This window comes from Caenorhabditis remanei, chromosome V, assembly GCF_010183535.1.
Source record: "Caenorhabditis remanei strain PX506 chromosome V, whole genome shotgun sequence".
NCBI lineage: Eukaryota > Metazoa > Nematoda > Chromadorea > Rhabditida > Rhabditidae > Caenorhabditis > Caenorhabditis remanei.
This window is the reverse complement of record NC_071332.1, coordinates 13,207,084-13,220,966: the sequence shown is the minus strand read 5'-3', so window position 1 is coordinate 13,220,966 and position 13,883 is coordinate 13,207,084. Positions and strand designations below refer to the sequence as shown.

The window sequence follows — 13,883 nt, the reverse complement described above, 5'->3', positions numbered from 1 at the left end:
GTTTCGATGAGAAAGAATAACGATGATAGACAATCTTTTGATCTAAAATCACTTCCTCGTTTCCACTGATCAAAAAAAGACAAAGAAGAAGAAGGCATGAAACATTTCTCAACAAAAGTATATCCATATGAATTCAGTCAAGTGTGATGGAAGCATATTACTCTTTTCAGATGATTGAGTCCATGTGTGGGTGTTCAATCTTTCGTGGTTTTTTGTGATCATTTGAAACTAAAATTCGCTCTCATCAATATAGTATATTTTCTCTTTTCCAACTCTTCTTTCAACAGATCAGTCACAACTTAAATTGAAGGTAATTTGATTTCTCTCTTATTTTTAGGGCAGCTTTTTTCAGTGTGTCTTTGACCTCGATAAATATTCTCTAAGTTCTAAGCAATTCTAGACGGACTTTCTCATTTTTACCTCGACGTCCTACGGTTCCCCAAACAAATCAAATTTTCATCTGAATAGAACAAAGATTTCACTTCCTTCATTCCCTTCATCTATCATTAAAATCAAGAAAACGTCAACAATTTGGTTTTTCAAAGATCGACAAAACCCTGTTATGGAGATATCATTTATATCAACTCCAGAGTTTATTACCTTCTCCTTACACATAATTACTGCATTGGAAACTCCTCTTCACATATTTGGAACGTATTGCATCTTATTCAAAAGTCCTGATTCTATGAAATCAGTCAAATGGAGTATGTTGAATCTACATTTCTGGAGTGTTTGCCTAGACTGGACTGTTACATTTTTTATTATCCCTTTTGTGTTGTTTCCTACTGTCGCTGGATTTTCCCTGGGAATGTTCAATTATATGAATGTACCACTTCAACATCAGTGCTATCTTTTTGCCGCGTTGTTGTGCAGTAAGTTTCTGACATTTGAATAAAAGATTAAGTACCAATATTCAGCTGTAAATGTGGCGACTATGACAGTATTGGAAAATCGGTATTATATTTTGTTTGGGAAAGAAACGTCTTGGAGGAAGGTTCGAGTTCCAGTTCTAGCAATGAATTACATTTTGGCATTTATATATCCTCTTCCAGCGTTTCTGAATTTTCCAGATCAATCGATTGCGCTGCCACAAGTTCTACAGGTTAGTGAAGTAGGCTTCTCTGAAGCGGACTCCAATTAGATGACACTTAGAAAAAATTCAGAAACTTCCCCAACTTCCCGACTTTATTCTCCGCCACCAAATCATTGTCTATGCAACTGAACTTCGATTTTTTGTGATTCCAATAATTCTAATGTCTTTTCTACTGGCTACTGAAATACTTATCCTCGCCAAACGCATGTATTCTAAAATGAACTCGGTGACTTATAAGATCACAATGTCACAGAAAACGCTATCAATGCAAAGAGCTATACTCATCGCGTTTCTAATACAAGTAAGTTCTATCTGTTCGCATCTCACTATTTTGTTGTTACAGACATCAACGATGGCAGCGAACTTCTTGATTCCAATTACTTATATTTGTTATACAGTTGCATTCAATTATCACAACCAAGTAGCAAATAATATTTGTTTTGTCATATTCTCACTTCATGGATTATCATCTACAAGCATTATGCTATGGAGTCATAAACCGTACAGGGCTGTTTGCTACAAGTTTTTTCTTTTCAAGAAATCCGAAACGACGTCATCGAGAGCTGTCCCAGTTGTCAATATGCACTTGAATACGATGAACTTTCACAGCAGACATTGATAGACTGATGGACAAACCTAATTTGTTTTAATTTAACTCTTTATTTGTATGGAAACATTCAACTTAATCTACTTCTCTCAATGGATGCATTTTCAAAGATCGGAAAACTTTTCAAGGAAAGAATTGTTATTGTGAACTGCTGGGAAAATCTTTGCATTTTCTTCGAATACAAATTTGAAATAAACTGGTTTCAAGCTATAGAAATAATAAGAAGCATACGTTTATTACATTTATTTTTCTGTTCTCTTTCTGGTAAATGAAGAAAATATTTCCTGGAAGTTAATGGCCCTGGAGGATTTGATGAACAGTGTTATTTGGTTTTCTGACAGATTACTCGATGTTATTTTTGAATGTCGAAGAATTAGTTTCATCATGTTCTCAATTCCCTTCACCATTTCTGTTTTCACTAAACTGTTGATCTCATCAGTCGTTTAGAAATCAAGTTTTCTTCCAACTTGTCGACGAAGGCTTGTTTTCTCAAAAACTGCACAAGATACCTAGTGTTCTTTTTCCTAATTATATGCTGTGCTGTCTATTCGTTAAAAAATAATACCCCGCTTTTCGATCTTTGTCAAGAAAAACTTCCTCTTGACAAATCTCACTCTGTTACTCATTGGCATCACTTCATTCTGTCATTCATTTCTTCGAAGAGTGAAACTTGTTTTCAGAAACATACAATTTTGATGAATAACTCTATGCTATCCTACTTTTATACTCCTCGTTTTCTAAATGACGCTTTGAATTTGATGACATGTATCGAGATTCCGATTCACATCCTCGGAGTATACTGTATCTTATACAAGACTCCTGACTCGATGAAATCAGTGAAATGGAGCATGTTCAATCTGCTTTTTTGGAGTGTCATCCTAGATCTGGGAGTTAGTGTTCTCACTTCTCCCTTCTTACTGTTCCCAACTTTCTCCGGATATCCATTGGGAGTATTGAAGTATGTAGGAGTTTCTACTGAAGTTCAGACTTATATGATAGTGATGGTTTACGCAAGTGAGTATTCATTCCTCTGGATTCTAATCATAAAAGTTCAATTTCAGTGGTTGGTACTGCAATCCTAACATTATTTGAAAACCGCTTTTTCCTCATGTTTGCACGATATCATCCTTGGCGTCGATATCGTTCGATATTCCTGCTCATAAACTATATTCTTGCAGCATTTTTCTTTATTCCAGCATACTTCGCGATTCCAGAACAAACAGAAGCTCTTCAGAAAGTTTTCAATGTTGGTCTTTTCGAGAACATTCTGTCAGTTCCTCATTTGAAATTTCAGGTTCTACCAAAACTACCTGAAGTCATTCTCAATGCTCCATTATTCGTTTTGGCTACTGACTTGAGCCTAGTTTTACTCTCTGTCTTGTTCATGGCCATATTACTGGTCACCGAAAATGCGGCATTTGTTATCTTGCTGTACTGTAAAATGAAGATTCGGACAAGAAGAATGTCAACTTCGCAATATACGTTGAACTTGCAGAAGAAGTTTTTGAGAGCAATTTATATTCAGGTTGAGTCTAAATTTCGAACATAGAGTTTACTCATACTTTATTTTCCAGGTGTCCACTCCTTTTCTGATCCTCATCACTCCACTCACCTACACGTTCTTCTCTGTAGTATTCGGAGTTTACAACCAAGCGGCCAACAACATGTGTACTATTCTCTTCGCATTCCATGGACTGACATCTACTATCACTGTTTTATTATTCCACAAATCTTATCGAAAAGCTTGTTTTGGATTAATAACCTTCGACATGTTTCAAAAAGGAACTACCTCGAGTGTTGTGGTTCCGAGTAGATCAACGGGTGTGAAGAGCTCCGTCTGCCGGAGGATTCCATCGACACGAACTGAATCACTGAACTCAAAATCTAAAGTGAAAACATTAATTTTTGTGTTTAATCAGAAGATTCGAGTCTGAAATTAAGAATAAATTTGTCTAGAATGTCTCCGATCTTGAGAAAATGAACGAGTTTGCACACAATCTTTTGCAGACAATTTTTCCAGTCAGCTTATATATTAGTGATTCCATGCTTCCCTGAAACCCATTTCCTTACGACCCCCAGCTTTACAGCTTCAATTTTTAAAGTTCAAGCGTTTTGAATAGTTCAATAATGTCGTTTGGGGTTTGCTGTATTTTATTCAAAATTCCAAACTGCATGAGTTTTGTTAAAATGATCATGTTCAGTCTGCACATGTTGAGTAACATAAAACAGATAATTAAAATGTTTTGGTAATATTTTGGAAGTTTTTTTCTCAGAACTTCTCTCTGTTCGATGAATCATCTTCAAGCCTGCAGGAATCGCTTCTGCTCTCATTAAAATATTTGCGTAATGAATGATAACACATTTTTCTTTTTTGTTTCTTTTCAAAAGCTCTGTCTGGTTTCACATCTTCGTCATGCAACCGTGTACCCCAGAATCTAGTTATTTTGCAACTCCAAACTTCCTCGACTTTATATTTGATTTTCAATCGATTATAGACATTCCAATTATGGTTTTCGGAGCATACTGTATAATGTTTAAGACTCCGCAAAAAATGAACACTGTGAAACTTCTCATGCTGAATCTGCATGCCTGGAATGCAGCGTTTGTACTCTGTTTCAGTTTTCTTTTGACCCCATATATTCTTCTTCCGATGATGGCATGCTATAGTTTGGGAGCGATAGATGCGCCTATTATGACAGTTTATTTGAGCCTAACGTGTCTGGCAGGTATCATAAAGTTGAATCGAAATATTACTTAATTTATGATTTAGGATCTTCTGCTTCCCTACTATTAATTTATGAAAACCGATATTTCACACTCTTTGGGAAGAATTATTATTGGAGAAAACTGAGGAAAACTGTTTTATTTTTCATTTGTGCATTGGTACCTACTTTTCCCTTGCCTTTGTATCTTCATCTCCCAAATCAAGAAAATGCTCGTGTTCAAGTGAGCGAACAACTTGGAGACTCTTGTCTGCAGCCATTCCAATACACCGATCGAAAAATGTTTGTGCTATCTTTCGACAAGTCTGTTCTGTACAGTCTGGTCCCAGGAATGGGCATAGCTTTTACTGGTTTTGGTGCCTTTTCTTTCCTAACAATTGTCAATCTATGGTTCGGAAAAACATCTTCAGTGTCCTCCAAAACTATGAAACTACAGAAACAGTTTGCAATGGGGATTATTATCCAAGTTTGTAGCTTTTCCAATCTTTAATAATTATTTAATTTCAGTCTGTTTTTGTTACTATTATTGTAATGTTACCGTCTGTTGCATTTGCATGGACAATATTCGGCTGGTATCACAATCAAGCGCTCAACAACTTCATAATGATAGTTCTTGCTCAATATGGGATTGGATCTACTATTGTCATGATATCAGTTCACAAACCCTACCGAGACATTATTATCGATAAACTATGCAGATGCCCCTGTTTGCCAAAAAGTAATACTAATACGTGTCATAATTCTTTCATTGTTATGCTGCCTTAAAACTGTGTTTTGTGAATAAATTAACCAGAAGACATGTCTAATTTCCGTTCTGCCAACCTGTATGTATATTTTTTCAGGTGGATCTGTCTGAACAGAAGACCGAGAAACTTGTCACGCCTACTAATTTCCGTAATATCTCGCTTCTCTGAATAAAAAACACTTCATTCTACAGCTTTGACAGTTTCTTCGACATGCTCGACGTCTGGGTTTATCAATATATTCCGAAGATATTCTGTGCTTTGGCATTCCTCGTGAATCCAGTTTTCATATACTTGATCTTTACAGAGAAATCTTCGAAATTCAGAAACTATCGGTTTCTTTTATTATTCTTTGCTCTTTTCAACTTGACTTATTCTGTGGTCAATGTGATTGTTCCGTTGGTAAGTGATCATTCATAAACCATCCGTTTCAGAGAGTTTTATAAATGTTTGTTTTCAGGATATTCACAGCTATCGTTACTGTTTCTTCCTGATTCTCAAAGATGGCTGGTTTGTGGAATCGTCCGAATTCAATTTCCATTTGATGACTGGAAGATGTTCTTTGGTTGCAGCTAGTTACGCTATTCTTCTCATTCATTTCATTTATCGATATCTTGCAATCCATAATTCCAGTTTCACCAAACAAAACTTTCATCTATATATGACATTCGCAGTGTTTGTTTTTGCATTGTACTTTGGAGTCTGGCACGCGGTAACATGAATAGTACGATTAGCAGATTGCCCAATGGAAAATTTCAGATTTGTTACTTTCCCGGTCGTGCTAACATGGAAATCCGGCAGTACATTCGTGAGGAGTTTCGTGAGACTTATGGGAATGATTCCATGGATTTCAACATGTTGGGAGCGCTGTTTCACGAGGGTTCTGATGAAACCAGGTTTCGATCTTGGGCAGCTGTTATTTTGTGGACATCCGTTTCAACAATATCCATTATTATGTTTTTGATACTTGCAATGATGGTGATAAATGTTTTCAAGAGGAAAATAGCGGACTTTTACTTTCAGATTGTTAAAAAGCTCAATAAAATGACTGTGAAAGCTAGTCGAAAAACTTCCAAGTTTCAAGTTGAACTTCTTCGAGCTCTCATCGTTCAAACCGTTATCCCAATCTTCATAAGCTTCTCACCGTGTCTTTTGTGCTGGTACAGTCCAATGTTTGGGATTCAGTTAGCAAGGTTTTCTCCTTTTTTGGAACTCCCCATACGTTCAATTTCGCCATACGTTCAATTTCATTACAGAGGCTTCAACTACGTCGAGGTCAGTGCTCTCGGAGTATTCGCATTTGTGGATCCAGTGGCAATTATTCTATGTCTTCCTATTTTCCGTCTCAGAATATTCCACATTTGTCGTGGTGGTTCGATGTTTTCATCAGCGAAATCCAGCTCGGCACAATCTAATTGAACTTTTTTTTCTCTTTTTCTGCTTTCAAATTTCTTACACTTTCCAATAAACGCGATGATGTCAAGCAATGAAATACTTTCGTACGTAACTTTTACTTCATTAAAGTGTTCATCATCCTTAGCAAGTTATTGTCAATCATTAGAAACGGATGTCCTATTTGTTTTTGGTAAAGAGGGGAATTACTGATGCTTAGACAAGCCAATTCTCGAAAACACCTACGGGTATCATCTAGGGATTTCATATTCGGTAAATATGCTCATAGTTTATCTGAAAAACGTTTATGTACGGGGAACGTTCCATTCTCTCAATTTATTCCATTTCTTGTTCAGTTATTTGCCTGATAAAATGGACAAACACTGGGTTTACCAATATGTTCCCAAAGTATTTTGTATCCTTGCTTTCATTGTGAATCCGGCTTTCGTGTATTTGATATTTTCCGAAAAATCCTCAAGGTTCGGATACTACCGCTTTCTTCTCTTGTATTTTGCTATTTTCAATCTAATTTATTCAGTGATGAATGTGTTGGTACCGTTGGTGAGTGAACCATTCTTGAGAGGGTTTGACTTCTTTATTAAGGACATACACAGCTATGGTTATTGTTTTTATCTCATACTCAGTGACGGCTGGTTTGTGAAACTTTCCACTTTCAATACACACATTTTGACAGTTCGATGCTCTCTTGTTGCATGCAGTTACGCTGTGCTGATGAGTCATTTCATGTATAGATATCTTGTCATACACAACTCCACTTGGACCAGAGAAAATTTCCATTGGTTCTTGACTGCTTCATTCCTTCTTTTGGTTTTATACTTTGGATCTTGGTATTCGGTTTGTCAAAAATAATGACAAAGGAAATGAAAATTTTAAAGATCTGTTTCATCTTGGGTCGAGCTAATGTCGAAATTCGGAAGTATATTCGTGAAGAGTTTCAAGTAACTTACGGAAAAGATTCAATGGATTTCAATATGATAGGGGCATTGTTCCAGGTATTTCTTCGTTTACAAACAAGGTTTCTCATGTTTCTTTTACAGGAAGGTTCCGACAGCATCGTGATAAAATCTTGGATTGCGACGTCTTTATGGTCTTTTATCTCTATTTTGTCAATTATAATGTTTTTTGTTCTGGCCCGATTGGTACACCAAAATGTAGGCAAAAGAAACAGTACATTTTCAGATAATTCGAAAGTTGAACGAAGCGACTATGAATTCGAGCAGAAAGACTTCAAAATTTCAGTTTGAACTATTTAGAGCATTAATCATTCAAACGACTATTCCTATCATTATTAGTTTCTCCCCATGCGTCTTGTCATGGTACAGTCCTATGTTTGGGGTGCAGTTGGCAAGGTTGGTTTGCTCATTATTCATCTCTGAAATTTGTACCAACAAGACGTCATGTTATCTAGTTCAAATTCTTGCAGAAGTGTCAATTATTTCGAAGTCAGCGCTCTTGGTCTCTTTGCTTTTGTGGACCCAGTGGCAATAATTCTTTGCATTCCGATTTTCCGAACAAGAGTATTTTGCAATACTACCGCCAAATGAGTATAAACCAATTTTTCTCTTTCCAAATCGTATTTGTTATCAGTGCCGCCGCATGACTTCGCAAAGAGAAATCGCCTTTCTCTTCTTATCATCTCTTTTTTTGATTTACTACCGGAAAAGAATGCTCATAAAACAGCTTGTAATTTCGGCTACAGTACCGCTCAGAAGGTTATCAACTTTGGCTGTTTTCAATTGAAAATTACCAATCTTGAGAGGATGCCTCGATATCACTGATTGACCCACAAAGAAAATTGTGCTATACAGATAAAAAATAGGCCGTTATTTTTGTAATTGACCATTTTTTTGTAGGCGCACTCTTGATAGTTACCGGTTGTCAAAGTGAAAAACTCTAAAGTTTTGCTAATATAAATTGAAATTAGTCGGTTTCAGAAAGAAATTACATTGATGACCTGTAACTTTCATAGTAGTGTCCCTACAAAAAATGGTGAACTACAAAAATTATGTGCTCTATTTTCTCTGTCCAACCCATACAAAATAAAATTCGTCGGACAATCAGGTGACACCGAAGTACACTGTCAAAGTTGGTCATTTTCCACTGAAAACAACCAAAGTTGATAACCTTTTGAGCGGTACTGTAGATGACAGGGGTACTGAGTATTTGATACCTTTTATTACAAATATTTTCAAAAAATCTGTTCAGGGAAACTATTGTAGGATTGAAAAATAATCGTATTATAAATTTATAACCCAATAAAACACCCTAAACTTCCGCTGCCACCACTTCTGTATCTTATCAGCAATTTTAATTAACGTCAGTAAGTAAACAACAGTCAAGACCAGAAGTTCATAGTAGTTTCTCATTCATTTTGAAATATGTCAGCATCGAACTCAGCGCCAAGGAGAGTTATAATTTCATGTATTTTTCTGAGTGAGTTTATGGATAAGATTTGTGACAACTAATCATCCCTTTGCAGGTGTTTTCCTGAATTTCTATCTCTACCATGATCGATCTATTCTGGAAGTGAACTGCATTATAGACTCAGAAACTCTGATCAATTTCACTAAAAATCATGAGAACCGTTTGGAACACGCTTCTCGAATAAAGAAAAGTGTCGACCGAACAGTACCACAGTGTGTTAAAACTACCAATTTCCCTACAACTAAAACTCTTCAAATTCGACTCTACGCGTTTCCAATCGGTGGACTAGGTAGCTATTGCTCCTGAAAAGTAGCACCACTGTCTTACAGGTAACAAACTGTTTGAGCTGATCTCACTGCTTGGAATCGCATCAATTCTACAAAGGACTCCAACAATTGATGTTGTCAAACCTGAATATGTCACTACATTTGTGAAAAGTATTCAACCAATTTTTCCAAAGTTATTAGATCAATATGATCTGAGAATTTTACCTGTTAGTATCGAATTTCGGACCAAGATTGTATAGTTATATTTCCAGCCGAACTCCACAATTAGTATGAAAGCGAACGACAACGCATGTTGCAAATTTGATGATCCGAAAAAGTTGTTGAATGTCACTGTTGAACATCTCTACTTGCATGGAAACTATTTCCAAAGTTATAAATATTTTGATCACTTACGTTCTAAAATTCGAGAATGGCTTGCTCCCACAAACCTCGCGACGTCACTCGCCGGAATGTTGTTCCCACAAAATCTCCGAGGAAGTTTTGTGTGAGTGGATACCTCAAAAATCTGCAGTTTCAAAAACATTCAGAGTCTGTCCTCATGTGAGACGAGGCGATTTCAAAACAGATGGAGTTCACGAGCCGTCGGATGCAACATTCACTCGATCCGCGGTTGATTTTCTGGTGAACCAATGTGAGAGGATAATCAACTTTTTCCGGTAGTCAATTACATGTTCCAGATAAACAATCACATAAACAGATTACTGTAGCCGTTCTCGGTAATGATCAACAATTTGCTTACACTATTTTTCAAGGTATCTGATCATTTAGAACCGATTTATTTCCGTTCGGATTTCAGACAAGTTCGGAAACTCATCAAGCCCTATTCCTAATTCTTATAACTTCACAATTCCTACCAACTCTCCAACTTATCAGGTGCTAGTATCCCCAAGCTTCACACCGGAACTTGATCTTGCCTTCTCGAGATCATTCTGCGACGCCACTCTTATCACCGGTAACTGACAACATTTCATAATTAATAATCTGAAATAAACATGATTTCAGCACCATCTTCAACGTTTGGCTGGTGGCTTTCTTATCTTTCCAAACCGTCGAGTGTCACTTACTACAGAAATATTAGGGAAACCAATGACAAGGTTTTATTGAATCGGAAATTTGATTTGATAGGAAGCTTTCAGGTAGCAAACGAAATGATTGATGAGGACTTCTTCCTACCGAATTGGATAAAATTGCAAACTGGAGAAAACGGTGTCATTATTAAAGTTAAATAGATCCATGTTTAACAAAAGAAATAGTCTGGTTGCACCAGACCCAAACAATCAATCAATTAATTTTATGACGATATGAAAGCTTTTTGATCTACCCACCGTTGAATATATTGATTATAATATTAACTTTGTTTTCTAGACTCACAATTTAATCGTAATATCACTCTCGTCCCGGTGAGATCATTTCTTCCCAGAACCATGCCAAAAGCGCCCGCGAAACAGAGATTCAAAATAACGCGCGCACAGCTTTGCATACTACCCATCTGTCCATAACTCCCAAACCTCGTCAGTACACTCTTCCCCTCAACCTATTCGAATAGCCTCTAAATTCTCCTTGCCTCAATATGGATTTCCCGGTCACGAAGCAAAAGCGAGTGGAATTCTTGAAACGCCCGGATCTACAAGGTAACTGTTTCTCTTTCTGAATTTTAAAGTCAATTCTGAGTTCTCAAAATATTTAGAATCTAATATTAGATGTGAAATTTTGCTGACTCAAAAACAACCGAGAAAGCATTTTAATTTTTGATTAGTGCTATTTCAAATTCATCACCATTTAAAACTCATTGTTGCTTAGAATTACTAGTGGGTAGTTTGAACCAAGACTGTCGCACGGCCGGCCGCCGAGGCCGCGGATGAACCAAATGGGCTGAATTTTTGTACATCGACTAATCTTTTGGTCCTCTACAAGGCCGCCTGAAGAAGCGAAAATTTTCCATGGCTGGGAACTGAGATATAGAATCGGCCCACGGCCTTTTTGACAGCCTTGGTTTGAACCATTAAAAAGACTCCGTTCATACAACTCTATTTCAGGCACCTATGTTTGTGGATCGTGCTCCCACGTCTTCGTCCACGCCTCTTCTTTGAATCGACATCGCCGGAATCGCCACAGTGGGGAGCATAGTTGTCTTCTCTGCGATTACAAATTGCTGGAAAACGAGGATATCCATATCCACATGAAAACTCACCACAATCTTTTCGGCACCATCATGTGCACGTGTTGCAACTACACGTTCGAATCGAAAAGCCAGCTTCACGATCACATGACATCGATGGCGAGAACCGGATCACCTGGATCAACGATGCCAATCGCAAAGAGTGACAACGCACCCGGTTCACTGTCACAAGCCGTTGTACAATCGAAAACTCCACGAGTCATCAAAACTCCTGCTCGCCCGAAGAAGAAATCCGGGTCAGTGACACCATCTTCCGCTTCATCGTCATCTTCTGAGGCGCCGTCTCGGGCTTCATCACCGCCCCCACATCAGAAGATCTCACAAGTGACTACACAAACAGTCGATGATGATAAAGAAGTGGAATTTACGAAATTGCTTCATGACGCCGTTGCAAAGATTTTGGATGGAGGAGAGTATTTCGGAGATCTGCTCACTCTTCCTGAGACATGGGAGGAAATTGTGAAGAAAGCGACTGCAGTTGTCAATAATAATATCGAGGAGATGGAGGCTGGCAAGAAGGTTTGTTAGACATCTTATAGATTCTTGATTTTATAATTTGTATTTTCAGATCAAGCAACACCAGTCTAAGCGATTCAAATTATGATAAAACTATCGTAATCCAGAATGAGCAGTGATTTCTCAACGAAATCTTTCTATCTTAAATACGTGTCCTTTAGCCATGATTATTCACGTTTCCACTACTTTTATTATTGCAATTCTACATTTATTTCTATCCAAGAACTATTATATATTTTTTCAAGGCTCGAATTTAGCAAACTTTTTGAGATAAATTATTTTATTTTAGTGTCCACTATTAATAGATTCGTACAATGCTTTCCGTTTTGAATATTTCAGATGGTTGACTCTTACAATATTCATTTTTTGAAATCAATTGCAATTAATTCAGAAACGTAATACAGATAAATTCGACGTATTTGACATCTTGTTCTCACACCGAAACAAATCGAAACAAGCTTCTCTAAAGGGTTTATGAACCCACAACATTATAGTAGTCGATGCAATTCCATTTAGTGAAAGTACCAAAATACTCAAATTGTTGGCTGTCTGATTGTGCAGTTTCGAAACTGTAGAGAATATGAAGTAGGAAACTGGAATCACCAAGTTGAAAAACATCACAGCTGCCTTAAAATGTGATATTAGTTTTAAGAACTCCATAAATTTCAGGATACCTGAATATACATAGCCAGCAGAAATTTCTTTTGCAACTTCAAGGTTTTGAACGAATGTTGTGCAGATCGAGTAAGTTTGAAATTAGTCCAGAGCAAAACCACAAAAATTGCTGCCTCCGTGGATAAAAATGATTCCATGAAAACTGCAGAAATCAGAATATAACTAATGTCAGTACTCAGTACAAATATCAATTTTACATCCAGTGCTTCGGGAAGATCAGGAAGGATCTGAAATTGCCAAGTCGTCAATTTCTGATCCTTTAGAAGAATTGTACCTTTAAAACAGCTTTTCTAGCTTCTGTTTGCTCTGGAATCATTGTCAATAATGGCAAGAAGACACAGAAAACAGCACAGTAATTGATAATAATAAAAACTACACGGATGTATCGCCACAACGTGTTTCGAGCAAATATTAGAAAATACCGATTTTCGAAAATTAAAACAAAGGCCATTCCCTGGGCTGAATTAAAACGGGTAAGTTGATAAACATTTACTTTTCTGAAGCCTACCTGCTACTGAAGTGAGGGCAAAATAACACTGAAAATCTGTAGATATTCCAAGAACATTTGCGAATCCTAAGGGAACACCTGCAGCAACTGGACTCAATAAATACGGTATTGTAATGACAGTCAGAGACCAATCCATTAACGTGCACCAAAAATGAACATGAAACATTCCCCATTTCACTGATTTCATGGATTCAGGAGTTTTGAATAAAATACAATAAAAGCCAATAAGATGGATGGGAGTTGTGATGATACTAATGAGATGAAGAGAGTTGGAAACAAAGTTTGGAGTTTCAAAATACATTTTTTAGAGAGGAAATCAATAGACAACTTTGGAAAGGTGTGCAATAAAAAGGAAAATATCTGCTTCATTTTTTCAGCTGCTATGACTTTGATTTTAATTAACTGGCAATTCTGCGTTTTCCTAGAAGTATGCAATTTTGAACGTGGAGGCGGCCAAACGAAACTGAAGTTCTCAGCTTGGGATTGGGAGAAGGTCATGAAATTATTGTAAACAAGCTGGTCCTAGAAAAAGGATATCAAAGTTGAAGAAAATCAAAAGGGAAACCCATAACTCAAAAACGAAAACCTGAAACTCCTTTGAAATTTTTCAGATGTCTCTGCGAAAACTGAAAAGAACTGGAATAAAGTCTTACATTTATTCTTTTTCCTTATGCTAGAGAAAATCAAAAAAACAAAATAAAGAGAGAACAACCCT

General features: G+C 36.9%; 6 protein-coding genes across 6 annotated transcripts; 4 read left to right on the top strand and 2 right to left on the bottom strand.

Moving 5' to 3' along the window:
* Positions 1 to 808: 808 nt before the first annotated feature.
* Positions 809 to 1,712, top strand: GCK72_019582 (uncharacterized protein; the record flags this gene model as incomplete). The annotated part of the gene is made up of 4 exons (XM_053733104.1): positions 809 to 872; positions 918 to 1,102; positions 1,164 to 1,394; positions 1,437 to 1,712. The coding sequence occupies 4 exons, from the start codon at positions 809 to 811 to the stop codon at positions 1,710 to 1,712; spliced, it is 756 nt and encodes a 251-aa protein (XP_053582017.1).
* Positions 1,713 to 2,395: 683 nt separating this feature from the next.
* GCK72_019580 (uncharacterized protein) lies at positions 2,396 to 6,585 on the top strand (the record flags this gene model as incomplete). Its single annotated transcript, XM_053733102.1, has 9 exons — positions 2,396 to 2,714; positions 2,762 to 2,946; positions 2,995 to 3,225; positions 3,275 to 3,589; positions 4,931 to 5,141; positions 5,474 to 5,568; positions 5,627 to 5,878; positions 5,926 to 6,062; positions 6,423 to 6,585. The coding sequence occupies 9 exons, from the start codon at positions 2,396 to 2,398 to the stop codon at positions 6,583 to 6,585; spliced, it is 1,908 nt and encodes a 635-aa protein (XP_053582015.1).
* GCK72_019581 (uncharacterized protein) lies at positions 2,482 to 4,683 on the bottom strand (the record flags this gene model as incomplete). The annotated part of the gene is made up of 4 exons (XM_053733103.1): positions 2,482 to 2,675; positions 3,011 to 3,134; positions 3,490 to 3,571; positions 4,592 to 4,683. 4 exons carry the CDS (start codon positions 4,681 to 4,683, stop codon positions 2,482 to 2,484), a joined length of 492 nt encoding a protein of 163 aa, XP_053582016.1.
* Positions 6,586 to 8,957: 2,372 nt separating the features above from the next.
* GCK72_019579 (uncharacterized protein) lies at positions 8,958 to 10,519 on the top strand (the record flags this gene model as incomplete). The annotated part of the gene is made up of 9 exons (XM_053733101.1): positions 8,958 to 9,012; positions 9,059 to 9,283; positions 9,333 to 9,496; positions 9,542 to 9,774; positions 9,818 to 9,921; positions 9,968 to 10,042; positions 10,087 to 10,242; positions 10,293 to 10,384; positions 10,427 to 10,519. 9 exons carry the CDS (start codon positions 8,958 to 8,960, stop codon positions 10,517 to 10,519), a joined length of 1,197 nt encoding a protein of 398 aa, XP_053582014.1.
* Positions 10,520 to 10,860: 341 nt separating this feature from the next.
* GCK72_019578 (uncharacterized protein) lies at positions 10,861 to 12,073 on the top strand (the record flags this gene model as incomplete). Its single annotated transcript, XM_003115609.2, has 3 exons — positions 10,861 to 10,921; positions 11,327 to 11,988; positions 12,038 to 12,073. The coding sequence occupies 3 exons, from the start codon at positions 10,861 to 10,863 to the stop codon at positions 12,071 to 12,073; spliced, it is 759 nt and encodes a 252-aa protein (XP_003115657.2).
* GCK72_019577 (uncharacterized protein) lies at positions 11,323 to 13,304 on the bottom strand (the record flags this gene model as incomplete). Its single annotated transcript, XM_003115689.2, has 5 exons — positions 11,323 to 11,442; positions 12,511 to 12,612; positions 12,660 to 12,887; positions 12,935 to 13,119; positions 13,169 to 13,304. 5 exons carry the CDS (start codon positions 13,302 to 13,304, stop codon positions 11,323 to 11,325), a joined length of 771 nt encoding a protein of 256 aa, XP_003115737.2.
* Between the last annotated feature and the right edge of the window lie 579 nt (positions 13,305 to 13,883).